At 37.4% G+C, this 17284-nt stretch overlaps 1 protein-coding gene across 3 annotated transcripts in view; it reads left to right on the forward strand.

Moving 5' to 3' along the window:
• RELN (reelin) overlaps nucleotides 1-16206 on the forward strand; it is a 529312-nt gene extending 513106 nt beyond the window's left edge. The window contains exons 60-66 of one of the 3 annotated variants that reach the window (XM_082399693.1): nucleotides 218-375; nucleotides 2405-2624; nucleotides 4426-4623; nucleotides 5289-5387; nucleotides 6023-6106; nucleotides 9862-9997; nucleotides 15092-15180. In XM_082399693.1, the coding sequence (XP_082255819.1) occupies nucleotides 218-375; nucleotides 2405-2624; nucleotides 4426-4623; nucleotides 5289-5387; nucleotides 6023-6106; nucleotides 9862-9991 (889 nt within the window). In that variant the 3' untranslated portion in view covers nucleotides 9992-9997; nucleotides 15092-15180. Of the gene's footprint in view, nucleotides 1-217; nucleotides 376-2404; nucleotides 2625-4425; nucleotides 4624-5288; nucleotides 5388-6022; nucleotides 6107-9861; nucleotides 9998-15091 lie in introns of all 3 variants that reach the window. The other 2 variants (XM_082399695.1, XM_082399694.1) reach the window with 2 other exon arrangements.
• Nucleotides 16207-17284: the final 1078 nt, after the last annotated feature.

Below are 17284 nucleotides of genomic sequence, written 5' to 3' on the forward strand. Positions count from 1 at the left end.
TAGGAAATTCACATAAAATTTTCAGGGCTTTTGGGGTATATACTCCTAGAATGTGAGGGGTACACATTCACTCACCTCCACCAATTGGGTGCTTCGGGGAGAAGTTTGGGAAGCCCTTTTCTTAGAAATAGCCCCCATTCCCAGAGGCTGGATGCTGGACATAGCCATGGAAGATAACAGCCTCCTGAATCCCTTCTGCTCTCTGTGGGACTTTCAGTGCAACACAGTTTCGCTGGATCCAGAAGGGCGAAGAAACAGAGAAGCAAAGCTGGGCAATTGACCACGTGTACATCGGAGAGGCTTGCCCCAAGCTCTGCAGTGGGCACGGATACTGCACCACCGGCGCCATCTGCATCTGCGATGAAAGTTTCCAAGGTCAGAATCCCATTTTGTCCTTCTTGACACAGGAGACCATGGAGTTCTCCTCATCTCAACATGCGTGCAAAGGCTGCTAAGAAATGGATAGAAACTCTGGCCTGAGGGATTTGAGATAGATGATACACTCTTTGATCACATAGTTATTTACCTTTGGAATGAATTACCACGGGTAATTTTATGCTATGTTCCTTGAATTTTTAAAAATGCAGATTTTATCCTCCCAGGATATTCTGTAGTACCTCACATTCTCCAACTTCCATATAACTCCCTGCTCCAACCCCTATCTTTCACACTTGATTTCCACTCTGGACCTTTCTCCTGCCTGGCCTGGCTGCTTGTCCCTAGATACTGGACCAATATTCCTTCTCCCTGGACCTTTCCCGGTCCAGGGAGCGGCCACTGTCCTCCCAAGATGGAGACGACAATTCAAGATGCTCTGTTTCCCAGGTCACTCTGTCCCATACGAAAAATCCTTCATGGCTCAAAAAAATATACTTTTACTGCTTGAATTTCTAGAGGCTAACTGTGTATTTGGGGCAGAGTATTTAGTCAACTCCTAACATCCCAGGAGATTGCTATGTCGGCCTGTTTGAAGGCCTGCAGCCCTGCTTTCTTTTGATGCAATGTTTCTCATAGGTTTCAGCCTCTATGTTACAAAGTTCACTCTATCCAATTACCATTATACCCTCGGAGCCTAATAGCAATGCACAGTAAATCTTTTTTGAGTGAATTCTTACACTGCCTTATCCTTTACCATTTACACAGTATCCACCAATACATTCAGCAGAGTCATTTAGTATTTATGGTATTCCCCATAAATTAGCTATGGTTAATATCATTATTCCCACTTTACAGGTAAAGAAACTGAGACTCAGGGAGGTTAAGTGACTTGCCTAAGGTCACATAGCAAGTACATGTCAGTAAGAAGACCAGAACTCAACTGACTTTCCAGTCAGCCTTGCTGTCTCTCAGAGCTGAGAGAGTTATCCAAAGAGGACCAAATTATATAGCTTCCCCAAGGGTACAATGGAAGAACCCATAGATTTGAATTGAGTAGAATCCATTTAGATTTCTTGGCAGATGCTACTTCCTTGCCTCCAAGTGAAATGAGTATGGTAAATGTAGACTGCTGCACATCTCTGAGGTTAGAAATTACTTAGCTGCCATCTTTTTCCGCTGGTCTCATTACCGCTCAGACCAACTGGGTCTGTTTGTATATTAGCTGGAGAATTTGAACTTTAGGCAAATGAACAAATCAAATGTCTCACAAGGAGTCCTAGGTGTCTGGAATTTGCCCTCTTCTCTGATCCAACAGAGCTATGACCTTTCGATTTTGAACTATTGTAGACATTGAGAAAAGTTGTGCTGTTCCAATGAAGGAGAAATGCGAAGACATACACATTAGCTAAAGTAGCACCTTCCTTAAATGGCCATATTTCAGCTCTGTGGTCTCTGAGAGACATTTCCAGTTTATTATTCATGTATTTATCCCAGCTTCATGATGGAATATTTTATATGTGCTCAATATTGTGCTAGGTGCTAGGATCCAACAATGAATAAAATATAGACTCTGCTCTCAAGAATCATCAAATATAAGAGCTAGAAGGAGAACAAGAACATGACTTATCTTCTGCTACAAACTCACGCTAGGGGACAAGAAATTAGGTTGTCTCTAATGCCAGGGTGAGATCACCCTCTGGAGACACGTCATTGGTAAACATACAGGCCCAGCCAGACGCTGTAGTTTTTTAACAATGGGCTTATACAAGAAATAAGCACATTAGCACCTACATATTTTAGTAAACATTGACTCAAAGGTAATGGTATTTTTCAGCAACACAAGCCAATAATTACTGAAATAAAAGAGAAACATGCATTTCTGGGAGTCTATATCTGCTTGGTATTTTGTCATTCTTACAATAAATCTGAAATTGATTGGATTAAATCTGAAATTGAACGCTTGTTCTTAATCTTTGATGATTCTACTTGTTCCAGCTAATTTTTGCAACTATTCCTTTCCCTCTAGGAGATGATTGCTCTGTTTTCAGTCATGATCTTCCCAGTTATATTAAAGATAATTTTGAGTCCGCAAGAGTCACTGAGGCAAACTGGGAGACTATTCAAGGTGGAGTGATAGGAAGTGGCTGTGGGCAGCTGGCACCCTATGCCCATGGAGACTCACTCTATTTTAACGGCTGTCAAATAAGGCAAGCTGCCACCAAACCTCTGGATCTCACTCGAGCAAGGTAATACGACTCCCGGGTTGTAGTCCAGATATAGAATCAGTCACAACGCCTCACTGTCTGCTGTTAGCAATGATCATGAACTTTATGGCACAGGTGTCACTAAGCAGTGGAAACCTAAATATCATCCAAATTTGGTATGAAAAAGCATTATATGTTTTCACAACTCAGAATTATGCTTTGCTTAAATTTAGTGTAGAATTACCTTGTATCTCTTCATACACACTGGCTGAGTGTTGGTAACACAGGCATAAGCCTGGAGAAATGGCCAAATATAAGAAACGGAAAAGTGTATCCCATCAACACGTTGAACACCGTGAACTCACACAATGTTAGAGGCCAATTGTATCTCAATAAAGTTGACAAAAATAAATAATTGGTTATGAATAATCTATATAGATAATTTAATATGGACCATATGCAAGCATGTAAATATAAATGTGAATGTGAAGAAGATTCGTAGTAATGCAAACATACATATTCCTGTATTTAGCATATGTAGCTATAAAAGGAAGTGGAGGATCGATGGCTGGATGGATGGGAACTTTAAAAGTTCACATGATTTATGAGCTGCACGCTAATTCAGAATAGAGAGGACAGAGAAAAAGAGACCCAGGAGGGTTCCTTCCCCACCTGCCCTTCCCAGCTCTACCACCTTAGCCAGAGCAAACACAGCTTATTGTCTGTGTAATTCAAGAAGAGATTCCAAGGCTTTATAAAGGTTGCAAAATACTAAACTACTCACTGAATGCTCAAAAGTGCATGAGTATTTTTGAGAATTAAATGTTGGGTTAGTGGGAATGTAGATGTTTGCTTGAAGCTTAATATTAGTAATGTATTTTCAGAGGCAGAAAGGCAGGTTGGGGGGCCTTCAATATGATAAACAATAAAAATATTAAAAAATTAATTCCTGTAGAGTAACCATATAACTAACCATAGATGCCAGAAGTTGTTGTGTCCACCCATCCCCAATTTTTTTCCTACCAAAAAGATGTACATAATCTAGATCAACCTGATGTCTTCCTTGACCCCATATATAGCTACAACTAGCCACTTAGTTAATGATTGCACACCATGTCGTACAAGTAACTTTGCTTTAAATTAATTAATGCATTTAAATAATACATTTACCAGTTTAAGTCAGGCTCTTTATTTGACCACCTGTTAATCACTAGGAATCTTACGAGGATAGATTTCCTATGTTTAAAAACTGTATCTTCTAAGGGTAAGGATGCCTGTGAAAACAAAAGGACACGTCAAACACGATAACAGATATGGTCCACAGCCTGCGTGTCTAACTCAGTTTTCCCTCTGCTCTGATCTCCAGACATCCTTTCCTAAAATAAACATGATGATTTATCCTTGTCCAGATTCTGTTCAGCTTGAAGCTATTTGTAAAAAGCACGTAGCATAAATACTGTGGTTTTATTTCTTGTCCTCTCCATGTCCTCAGCTGCCTATTTGGCCCATATCACTTTGCAGAGAACAGAAGGTGTTTCAGGAGAAATGCTCTAACAAGATTTCTAACATCATAAGAAGAAAAAAGATCTTTGAAAGTCAAAATTTTCACTGTGTAGAACACCAGCCTTCTGGGCTTATTTTTCATATGTATGATGTAAAAGATAATTTCAGTAAACTGTCATTTATGTGACTTAGTCATAAGACTGGATGCTTCTGTTTTTACTATATTATGAACATGAAAATTATGGACTTTAGGAACGAGAAAGATAAAAAAATAGAAAGTATAACTCCTTGAATACTTCCTGACTTTTGTTTACACATGGTTTCCCCTGTGTTTGTTCAGCAAAATCATGTTTGTTTTGCAAATTGGGAGTACGTCGCAGACAGACAGCTGCAACAGCGACCTGAGTGGCCCCCACGCCGTGGACAAGGCCGTGCTGCTGCAGTACAGTGTCAACAACGGGATCACCTGGCACGTCATCGCGCAGCACCAGCCGAAGGACTTCACACAGGCTCAGAGGGTGTCCTACAACGTCCCCCTGTAAGCGGTCAGAGAGCAAAAGCATGGTGTCACACATGATCCTAACAATTAACAGTGTTTGGTGAAGTTACTGAACCAACGCCGCAAAAGTAGGTGGTGGCAGAACCAAGACTAATTCAGATCTCCAGAATTGTGTTACCGTTTTCTGTTAGGACCACAGACAGAACTGGGAGGCAGGATGAGGGCAAGAGGGAAGAGAGAAAAACAATTAAATGCAAGGGTGCGCTGTGCGTATTTCCCTCTCAGTAACCAGTGTTTCTAGTCGTTTAGGAAACAACATTTTTAATCTTCTGCTGGGTACACCGGTTTAAAAATTTGCTGAGGATAGGCAGCTTAGTCAGTTTTGCCTGGCATGGTACCCCAGTGTCTAGTACGGTGCCCATCACATAGAAGGCACGTCACATTTGTTGACTAAAGATGTGACTCTTCCAGGTACTAGTGGAGCAAGGGGAAGGAGAGAGATGTAGAAGGATTGCAAATCCTTGAGTAGCCAATAAAACTTGATGCTGCTTAGGAGAATACTATGACCTAAGCAAATCTAAATGCCATACCCAAAGTTATGTTGATTAAGATTAGGCTATTGTAGTTGAAGTCTGGAAGTCACCTACCAGAAAGTTCTCTGTGTTCTAGTGTTTAACCTCTCTGTCCTTCTGTCTGTGACCCAGGGAGGCACGGATGAAAGGAGTTTTATTGCGCTGGTGGCAGCCACGCCACAATGGAACAGGTCATGATCAATGGGCTTTGGACCATGTGGAGGTCGTCCTGTGAGTATCTGATACATAGCATCTCATGTGCATTTCAGAAAGGTTTGAAATTCCTTTGATATGGCATGCTCCTTAATTCAGTAAGAACTGTCCCTGATGAGAAACCCCCATGGGACCACTTTGGCTTATACTCTTCCACAATTGCAAACTACAGCTCTAGTCAACAGTGAAATAACAAAGCCCCAAATATAATTTAATATACCTTAGAAAACTTCAATAAGCAAAGGTTTATTTAAGGGTTTGACAATATTAATTAAATTGGATCGAACAGAAGTCTCCAGGTAAATGGGAAACAATGCCTACTACCAGATCTGAGTTGCCTTATAAAATGGAATGACATCCTGAAAAGAAAAAGGATCTGTACTGGTCGATGTACAGAGTATCACTAGGACATGTGCCCAATTACAAACACCTGTCCTAGCAACAGATGCCTGGGGCATTCTTCCATTTAATGACATGGTCAAAACTAGAACAAAGAATTTGTGGTTTCAGATTCCTCGTGACCAGTCCCAGCGCCTAAGAAGTCAAGGGTGTTCCCCCATGGTTTCTCCCATAGAATAAAGTTGTCAGCGCTCTCACCTAACTGGGTTGACTGTTCCACAGAGAGATGACTTGCTTTTTCTCTAACAATCTAGTTCCTGTAGAACTGGAATGCTTATGTCTCGACGGGTTCGGACCGATGGCTCCAAGTGGTTGGCAAGGAGAGGCGAATCTTCTCGGTAGATAGGTTCAAATGTTCATTCTGTTTACCAAATCGAAAACGAGATCAGTCCCTTGGCTGATTTCAGTCATTTTGAAAGCAAATTTAAGTGATTAATTGGTAGGAAACCTACCAGATTTGTTTTCTTTCAGTCACAGCCACGAATAGCTGAGTTTTTCAGTCTTGAGTTTTGCCCTCGTCTTAGTTTTCACTGAGGCACCTGCTTGCATGGCACCCATATCAATCCCCAAATCCGAGAGCAACCCGGATCCTACACAAGCTCCCACTGTGCGCTCTGCTGCTTTGGACAACTTGCTGGGCTCTGCCTCCATAAGATACAGTTGAAGTTTAAAGTAACAGTCCGGACTCACTTGAATCTATATGATGAGGCTGATGTTTTACTTAGATTTTGATTTCCTCAGACTGCATTATTCCAGGAGAATAGACTAACCTGGGCTCTAAAACGAATGATGTATGGTAAGTTCAGAGAGAGAGAGATCCAGACAGACCAAAAAACCAACCCTCTGGCCATTACGCTCTGGCTACTTTCCTTTCAGAGCAGCGCTTCTCAATTCTGATTGAACATCAGAATCACTTAGGAGCTTTTGGAAGCATCAATGAGTGTCCCAATGTCCATGCCCATACCTACGGATTACTTGATTTAAATTGATCTGCAGTGAGACCTGAGCATCGGTCTTTTTTAAAAGCACCTCAGTTCATTCTAATAAACTGGTGGAGAATCAAATTTAGAGTCAATAACCAGTTTTTATCTTTCAAGTCTCTTGCCAAGACAGTTTACATTAATGGGGCTTCCTGTGCCTGACAAAGCATTACCAACTTTTATGGAAAGTTCAAAGCTTGACAGTCCTCAATAGAAGGCAGGATGCTAATACTGACCTTGGGTAGATACAACAATTGTTAACATGTCATGTGTTTGAAAGGATATTTCTTATCCCCCCATCCAACCAAGCAATTGCAGTTATCCATTTTGGATTTCAAAGGCATATTATCACCACAGTTCCCTCCCATGTACTAAGATTAAAGAGTAGGTGGGGTCAGAAGTACAAATATACTCCCTGGTATAAAATAACCCCTTGACAATTTGGGAGCAGAACAGAGTTGACCTGCTGCCTCAGAGGTTCTCACCACACAGCTCCCCAGGGAACCTTCTGGTATACCTGCTGTTGGTATTAATTTTTATAAGCAGTAACCAGAATCATGATATTATTACAAGAATCAAGGTCAGATTATATAAGATACCAGAAACCTAGCATTTCTGGTATTTTTCTGGAGCAATAATCTGTATTTATAAAGACTTCACTTTTATTCCATCTCGAGAATTTTAAGACTTCGAAGAATTTAGCACGTAGGCACCTGTCTGCTCTTATTCTGCATGATCGTTTCAAAGTCTCAGGGCACTAAAACATTTCAAATGAGAAAAGAGCATTGCCACACATGCAGAGTATTGCATGACTTGAGTTTTATTCAGTCTTCTTTTGGTGAATAATTTTAAATTATAACTTTACACGTGTAACCATAAAATTTTATATATTTATATAAATATGTGTGTGTATATATATAATATGTTAAAATTTGTTAAAACTAAAGGAGTCACTTTGTTTTCCTTCTTTTTTGGAAAGAAGAAATACTTCATAAAGCTGAGTTCAATCAATGAATTGTTTAAAAAATACGGTACAAAGAAATTATATTTTCAGAACTATGCTTTTGATGTTTTGCTCTTGTCTTAGGATTTAATATTTCTATGCCACTGTATTCGTTCAAACTACTTTTTTTCAGAAGAGGCGCAAAACGTTTTAAGGCATTTGCTAGTTAATATGCCCTTAGTAGCTCTACAAAACAGTTACTTTAATTGATTCATTTGATGAGCTTAAAAATGAAGTTCCAGATAATTCAGAAAAATAAAATATAATAATTTTTCCAAGTGTCTTGCAACCAAATAAAGCACAAAGAAGCCAGCCAAGGTTCATGTCACAATTCACAAATATTACTAATTATAACTTTGCTGCAGTAGATGTATATTTAGAAATGGAGAGGTGGAATACTCCCATAAAGCCCTATTAAATTCAAAATATCCTCCTAATTAACTATACTTTTGTATAATAACACTTAGTTATAGGAACTAATAATGTTAACTCCTTAAGTGTGGAGGGAACAGGACGCTGAGGTGCATATCTCAAGAGATACAAGCCCTGCCTAATTGAGTGCTACAGAGAGGGCAACTAATATGTTTTTTGCAACCAATGGTTGGGGGTATACATTTTTAGAACATATTTTCTTTTCTGAGTAAAGATTGGCCCTAATCTAGCTTTATTACCATAGTTTAGCTTTTGTGCATGTGCACTAAGGACACATGCTAAAAACTCCTAGAAAGAAAAACTGTGGTCACGCATGGTATCTTGAGTCTAACCTCAGTACTGCCCATATTAACCAAGAAGATCCATGAGTTTGATGAGAAAAAAATGTAGCACTTTTGAAAATATTTCAAGGTTTAGGAGTGTATCCTAAATGAGCAAGATAGAGAATATATTTTTAATTTAATGGTTTAATTCTAAAATACTCCATCCAGAAGGATTTGAGTTTCATAAATATGGATATACAGAAAAAGCCCCACACCATAAAGATAAAAACCACAGTTCTAGCATTTAACAAGCGAAGTCACTTATGCCTTATGCTTGTTTGAGAGTGTAATCTCCCCACTCTGATGATGTTTTTCAATAAAACCTGCACATGAAAAGCACTTCATGATGATAAGCCCTTGCTAATCTGCCACAGAACAGATGAACTGAATTGACAGATCACTTTTTTCCAGCCTCACTAGCTTACAAAATGTCCTCATCCGTAAAGTCTGAGTGATGCAGCTTAACACAGTCATTGACAATCAAGCGTCAGAAACCTAATTTCTCTGAATTCATTGGCTAGTGTAGAATATTTGTTTTTCAGTAAATGTTTTTGAATACATTTGGGCAGATCCCTCACAAGATCCATGCTGGTGGGGTTCTTCTTAGGATAAAAGGGAATCCTTTGTCTTATTGCTGGGCACTCATCCTTCTATCCTAAGAATCTCCCTCACCCAACTATGCATTTCATTCACACATCACATTTCCTGTGTACGTGTCTAAGTCACAACCTGTCATGTGTACAATGAAGCGGGCCAATTTTTGCATGTGTACCTTGAAAGCAAATTGCTCAGCAAAGAGTCAGCCTTTGTGAATTGATTTACTAAAAAGTGAATTATTACCACATTTGCTGAGAATTGGAAATGAATATGCTGCTAACTATGGTCCTAAAGGCATTTATCAGATTTTATAATATGAGTTCCATCATGGCCATTCCCTCATGTATTCATTACTAAGATACTGTCACATTTTTGGCACAAATGATTTATGGAGAACAGCATATTACATTTGTTGCAAAGCATATTTATCCTTTATTAAATTTGATTGTGTTGTTTGATATAGAGGACTTACGTATTTTTAAGAGCCCATTCCTTAATATATTCAGGAATAAGTATGTTCTAAAATGTAAATAATTGAAAAATCAAATAATAAAATTAATGGTAGTTATTAAACTATTACTTTCATATTTATACTTTATATGCAACATTTATGCCAAATGTAGTACTATAGCTACATGTACCTTGACATACGGTTATGAGCAAATATTGCATGTTGCATTACATAGAAAAGTTAAATATATGTATATATTAGGTATAGAAGAATAAGAAATAACTTCTTTAATTTTTATTTTCAAAAGAGATGAAAAATCCTATATCACATCTAAACCTGATCAGACTTTTATGACTAATCACAGTGCTGCATGTGTTGAAAGGCATTTTTTAACTTGTGTTATATTTCATTATTTGCTGTCATTGGTTTTCCACTAGAGTAAGGTAAGTCCTCTTACTAATTCCGGGGAACTGTTTACTAGTAGTTTCATCAGTGTTACCTACGTTAACTGAGAAGTTTTGTAGAAGACCTTTGCAACTGAAAAAAAAACCTGTGAAAACAAAGTTATATGTGATACTGAAATATACTGGAACACTTGAAACCTATATCATGTAAACTCGGAGTTCAGCCAAATTGTGGTAATTTTCTGATGTATACAATACGGGGCACAAGAGCATAGACCAGAGTACCAATCAGCATTCCTTCATTTGAATGTTTGACTCTGTGCCTGGGATTTTGTTAGGTGCTCTTGAAATGTTAACAGTTTATAAGTTTGTTATGAGGGGAAAGTGGAAATAGAAATGTGTGGAAAAGAGCTAGGGACTTTGATTAAATGCAGTGTCTTTCAAAAGATCTCTTATGCTGGAGATGAGTGAGGATGCCTAGACTTCTTAATTCTATTCTAAGTTAATAAATGAACAGGCAAAAGGGAATGGGTTTATTCATAATATTTGTGAGTTCTAGATGCTATCCTTAGGTAAGATTGGCCTTTTTAAATATATATTTACATTTGCTCTCTAATAGAGATACTTTAAAACTTAGGAAAGAAGGCATCCTTAGGTAAGATTGGCCTTCTTTAATATATATTTACATTTGTCCTCTGATGGAGGTACTTTAAACTTAGGAAAGAAGGTAAAATGGTTATCATTTATTAAACATCTGCATATTCTACTAGAAGCTTTCATTTAATCCTTACAATTCCCCAAGGTACACAATATCAGATATTATTCCTATCCCCATTCAGCAGGGAAAAGAAAAATGAAACCTTCTGCATTTGTAAGATATATGAGCCCACACTTATCTACATGTAGCCCTCCTGAAAACACATGGCCTTGAAAGTAAAATGTACTTTTTTTTCTTCTATGCAGGGCAGTTTCATTGATTAGTTTCAGTGGCAGCTTCCCATTCTACTCTCATCAATATTTCTCTGAAAGATAATGGCAGTCACTGGATTCTTATTTTTGCATTGATATAAAATATTATTTATTGTATCATTTTGTTTTGATGAAAAATAAATTACTGAACAGTAAAAATGCCTAAATTTCTGTGAGTTCAAATTACTTCTACCAAGTCTCTATCTTCCCCATTTCCTTTAGAATCAATTAAAAATCAGTCGAATTTTTTCAAAATAATAACCTAAGATAGTGGCTCCAGTGAAGAAGAGCAGTTCGAGAGAACACAGTCACTAGTTCTTGAAAAAACTTGCAATATCCGTATTTCCTGTGCAGAAACAGGGAAGCATTTTATTATTTCATATGCTGTCTAAAGTCCCCAAATTCCCTCAGTGATAATGGAAATTTAAGTTAGCATTTCCAAGAAGTCATCATTCTCCCTTCCTTCAATGACTTAACTCATAATGGGAGTTTATAAATGGACCTACTTCTATTCACAATCAAAGCAAATTGATAAGTACTGTAGTTGATATGCCTTGGGATGAATATGACCTGCTTTCACTGGAATTATCATAAAAATACTCTCCCCTATAATCGCAGAGAAGAAATAAATCCTTAAAATTCCACCACACCTTAATTATTTTGGTTATAAGTTTATCTATAACTATACATCTACATGTATCAAAAACAAAAATAGGCTCTCAGATCTGCTTCACAAAAAAAGATAATAAGCATGAGATCTTTAAACTTGTTTAAAATTCCTCTAATGCCCAATCCTATAACTTAGACATTTTAGAAGCCACAACAAGTTTAATAACCATGTCAGTTTATTAAATGGTCCTCAAAGCAGGCAGCACTTTGGTATAGCTTCCCATGGTGCTTGATTTTCAAAAGCTTATGAACTGGAAAAATCTGCTTTGTTAGATTCCAACCTAACTGTCTCCAGAGATATTTATGCTTTACATTTACATAACAAAATTACTAGTTAGTTTAAAGTGTGCTTTGAAAATGTGGCCATTTCTAATGTGACTACAAAACACTAGACATCTATAGCAAATGCTGAGTGCATATCAACATTCGCAGAGATCCAAAGATATGCTACTGATACGTAAATGTGTTCAAAATTAAAGGGTATCCAATGACTCAAAATGCCTCCTAAAGTAGAGGTCAGCTTCCAAGCTGGACCGATCGATTATCAAGGTATTAAAAGATCTGCAACCTGTTAATACTTATTTTCTCACGTACAAAAATGAAGAATTTAAATCAGTCCATAATAAGTAAATAGTTATATGGAGAAGTTGCTGTAAAGCCATTAAACGTGCACATCAACTTTTGTTCAAATTAAATGTTCCTTTGTTCCCGGATATTGAGGTCACTTTCATGTCCATCTCGGTCGCATTAAGATAACTAAATATCTTGAGTGTTCTGAGTTTATCTTTTTTCCGTGTAAGATATTTTAACTATTGTAAATTCTCTTTGAGTACCTTATATCTTTAAATGTGTTTTCAACAGAATATTTTCATTGCTTTAACTTTGCAATTATTCCTTATAGTTAAAGAGTAATGATTTACAACAGGAATCCAATCAGTAAGTCACCATAAGTTCAACAAACATGCCTTGACCACCCAGGGGTCAGGCAGGAGGCTCAGCGCTATGGTGTGGGGCTGGAGGGAGTGGGGCACATCCACGACACGCACCGCAGTTTAGTCATGGGGAGCCAAGATGTGAACACAAATCATTTCCATGCAAAGCAGAAAATGAGCACTATGAGGGTTCACAGGAGTGGGGGGAAATCCCTACTGCAGGGGGTGAGCAAGAAAGAAAATGTGATACTTGAAAAATAAGTAGAAATCTTAGGAAGCTGTGTTGGGGATTGTCCAATAAGGCAGATGGAAGGGGCTCAAGGTGAGTTTGAATAGAGATGTCTGTGTGAGGTGTAGTGGATGAAAGGACTTGAAAAACAGAGTAAGGTGGAACATGTGGAGGACTTGAAATAGCTGGCGAAGTTGACTTACAGGGATTGTGAATGGTTTTGTTTGTTTTTTTTTAAACAAGATAAAGCCAGCATTTGAGGGAAAGTTTACTGAAACTGGTGTGCAAAATTCACTGTATGTGTGCTTGGGAAGATACACACACACACATACATACAATTACACATTCGGTGATACTTTCTTAGTATTTCATAGTATCTTTTCAGTGGTGTTTCTTTCATAAGGGGAGAGAATGTGGAGGCTAGCTTAGGGGGCCACTGTGATAGCTCAGGGAAATTCAGGGGAAGGGCCACAAGGTGTCCTAGGATGCTGGCAGGAAGACAGCTAGTGCCAGCCCCAATCTTCTGTGACTAAAGAGGTGAGAGGATTCTTTCTCCTGACACTTGATTAGTTCAATACATTAGGTCGTTGTCCGTTTTTTGTAACTAGACTTTACATAGGCAGCAATTAGTACTTACAGCAGCTAATGGATAATGGATACATTCATTTCCTTCTTCAACAATGACATTGAAACGGATCAACTTGGTTGATACAGGGGAGCAAGGAGGATAGTCAAGCTACCTGAAGACGAAACCTGATTTTTTTCTTTTTCTCTACAGTGTCTTCAGAGTATATTTTGTTTCCATTCTATAGTTTCTAGCATTTTGATAGTATAGAAAGCCAGGGTGAAAAGTTATTAGCACTTTATTTTGCAAAATATATATCAATGTGATGTCTTCTTTTTATCAAGTTTTCAGCACAGATACTATTGCTTTTTGATTAAACATATCTGATGAAATTCACTTTATGCATTTTCCTTTGAGAGATTTTATTATAAATGTTCTTTTCTAATGATCAAACATCTAGAAAATCCTATTTTAAAGGTTTCTGTATGTTACAAGTGTTAGTATAATATCCTAGGTAAAACAGTATCATTTTACACCTTGCCTGGTCTGTTGATCATTAATAACTCAGAAGAATACACTACTCAGTGCAAAATTACCCATTCCTACCTCTTTACCGTGACTCAAGTTCATGTCATATTGACTGACCTTCATGGTGATAGCACATCACATGACATTATCCTGCTTCATACGCATTTTATGTTCCCATAAAATTAAGGAGGAAAAGACTTTAGGACGAGACAGTATTCAAGAAATTCAGTGAATTTGGAAAATACTAAGAGGCTCACACTTAAAAACCACCCTTCAGTGCTACATAGAGACATGTTGTCACTCCACTCCATGTGTGAAAGGAGTCTGATTCTTGTCAGTGACCTTATGGATAATGATCCTTTTTAAATTACATTTTCCATACCAAAACTTTAACAGCTGTCTCTACCAGTATCGTGCATATTCCTACAGGCTCCTAAAATCCATTTTCAGTATTTTTAATCAGCTTCACGTAGAGTATGTATGCATGAACGTGTAGGTACATACATGGGGGGAATATATACACATATATTTACATCTATACATTGAATTACACTTTCTTAGTATTTTATGATCTTTTTTCAGTGGGGTGTCTCCTTCATAAGGCCATGTTTATAGAATATGACCCAAGCTGCTGATTGTTTGAGGAAGGCAGCGGAATCCGACCTTCTGAGAAAAAAACTTACTTCCTCATTTTGCCCCGAGACTGCATAAAATAGGAAGGTCAAGCTGATTCAGATAACAAGTTTGTTTTCCCTTTGTTTGTTTTTGCTTTTTAAGCTTTAAATGAAAATGTTTGCTGAAAGAATCAAATTATGCTTTCTACTTGTTAAAGATGTATTTGCATAAGGTAATGGGTACAGCACGCACTTTGTCTCAAATGAACTCCAATCCAAGTAAATGTTTTCAGAAAGAGTTCAAGAATAAAATGAAAAAGCCAAAAACAGTTTCAGTCCACTTTTGCAATGAATCAAGAGAATTTACCATTTTTTCTGGTTCGGACATCACTCATGAAAAGAAGGGGATTTCTTCAAGGCCAAAGGCAGTGAATTCAGGTGTCAATCTTTAGTTGTTCTGTCCTGGGGTGGTAATGTCAGCATGACCTATTAACCCTGAAAATTTTCAAATAAGTATCAGGGTAACTTAGGACCTAGACTAAGGTCCTAGATTGTGCTTTCAATGATGGGACTTACATGCTCTTTCTCCTTTCCCTCCCCTGCCTCTATCCTTTCTGATTTTAACAGCACTCGCAAACAAAATTACATGATGAATTTTTCACGACAACATGGGCTCAGGCACTTCTACAACAGAAGACGAAGGTCACTTAGACGATACCCATGAGGAATCAAAAAGTTTATTTTTCCTTCCAACTTGTGATGTGTTGTTTTCCGTTCTTTTAAATCTCGTACTGCATCTGATATCAGGAAATTTCTGTGAAGGACTTGGTGATTAACTGAAAGCCCTTCTCAAGACTGAGTATACACCACTTTCCCACACTGTGAACTAATGACAAGTGACTTATTTTCTCATAAGTAAATGTCTTCATGTTGATGTGTCTGTGCAAATTGTGATCTGTGGTAATATCAGTTACAGTGGCAGTATTGAAAATAAGAAATAGTTTAACAGAAAAAAAAGTTTAAGCACAAAAGTTTAAGAGATTTTATGTTTAAAATGGCATTTAGTACAGTATTTAACATTCTTGGTCACAAAGCTATTTAAGTGGACTGTATTTCAGCTATGTATCATGTTTTATATGATTAAATTATCATTGTTTGTCCTTTATGTATTCTCTTCTACAATATAACAACACATTGACTCTGTATTTACTTATGTTGCAATATTTTGCTGCTGAATTTCAGGCTACTTATATTCTGCAGAAAATTCATTGAAATACCTACTCAAGAAGATAGTTGTAAAGATATTGTATCTCCTTTAATATACCCCTTGAAACGTATGTTGGCTTAGCGTTGTTTTGTGGATAAGAAAGATGCCTGACCTTGAAATTTTTTCTACTTAAAAATTGTGGATGAAGACCCTATCTCCCACAAAGGAATTCCCATTTCCTTGTCTAAAGGTTCTTTTAAAGTGTTCTGTGGCTGATTTACTAACAGTAACTGCCATTTTGTGTCTGTGGTAACAGAGTGATTTGTAAAACAGTGGATGTTTTCATTGTGTTCTCTTTGTGGATTGTTCTTCCTGCGGGTCATATTCATACATTTCTGATGAAGTTGTACCAACACCAGCAACATTATAATGGCCCTGTAGCCCTGAACTCTCTATTAACTTAACGAAAAGGTTGCACTCTAGGGTGAACCATGCTAAAAGCCCATGCTTAAATAAAAATTATGTTCAAAAGCCATTTGAAGTTCATTTGTCTTTATTTACTGTTAATTAAATTTTCTGTAGGATTTGTAAGCCTGGCCAGGTTTCGAAAGAACAGTGTCAAATATATTTACTGTTTTTTTATTTTGTTTCGTCATTGATAATAGCAATTATGAAGCCACACTCTCAATGTAGCCATTTTTCTCTTACTCAGTTTTTTTCTATTATTCACTCTGTAATTACACTAAGAAAAGTCAGTAGAGAATTTTGAAAATTATTTAACTCCTGAAAATTTTGTTAGCTGCTGACATAATGCCTAGCTCATAATAAGTACTCATGCATTCATTCAGCAAATATCTACTGAGTGCTTGCTATTTGACAGGCACTGTGCTAAGTGTTGAGGATAAAAATGCTGATTGAGACATTTTCCCTGCTTGCTTTTCACATCTACAAAAAAATAAATATGTTGATACTGTTGAATTTGTTGGCTTTCCAGACGGCTAAAAAAATATACCCAGGTAATAAAGGGCTGAATGGCAGTAGTATTTCTCATTGGATGATCTCCAATGAGATTGGAGATCATTGGATTTTCTCATTGAAACGATAAGGGATGATCTCACTGAGAAGTTTAGTTAAATTTTATTTTGAATCTGGTATCAAATCCATTGTAAATCATTGCCTTGGAGATACAAGGCCTTCTTTTTTCTACCTAATATATGACATATTGTATAATTCAGTGCATATGTGGCCCATAAATGTTTATAAATATTGTATGTTAATTGTTGATTCTCCTTTCTTCGTTCACAAATTGTCTGCTGCTGGTTCACCATTTGGTGGTATTTTTGTTCCATTTTTTTCATTGGTACGAGGGGTTGAATTTTTCCCAAAGCCTCATCTTTCCAAGTAACTTATATGTGCCATAGAACTAACCCCTGACTACGGCTGAGATATTTTCAGTGCTCCCATCCACGTGTCTTGCCGTCAGAACAGGATTTGAACTCCCCACCAATTCATCTCCTCGAAATTTTAATAGCATAAGTTGGGACTCACATCTATTGGTTTATTTAATTTGAAAACATAGTTAAAGTAGGAATTCAAGTATTGTTGGCTCAACT

Source organism: Balaenoptera borealis (assembly GCF_965194805.1).
Source record: "Balaenoptera borealis genome assembly, chromosome: 7".
NCBI lineage: Eukaryota > Metazoa > Chordata > Mammalia > Artiodactyla > Balaenopteridae > Balaenoptera > Balaenoptera borealis.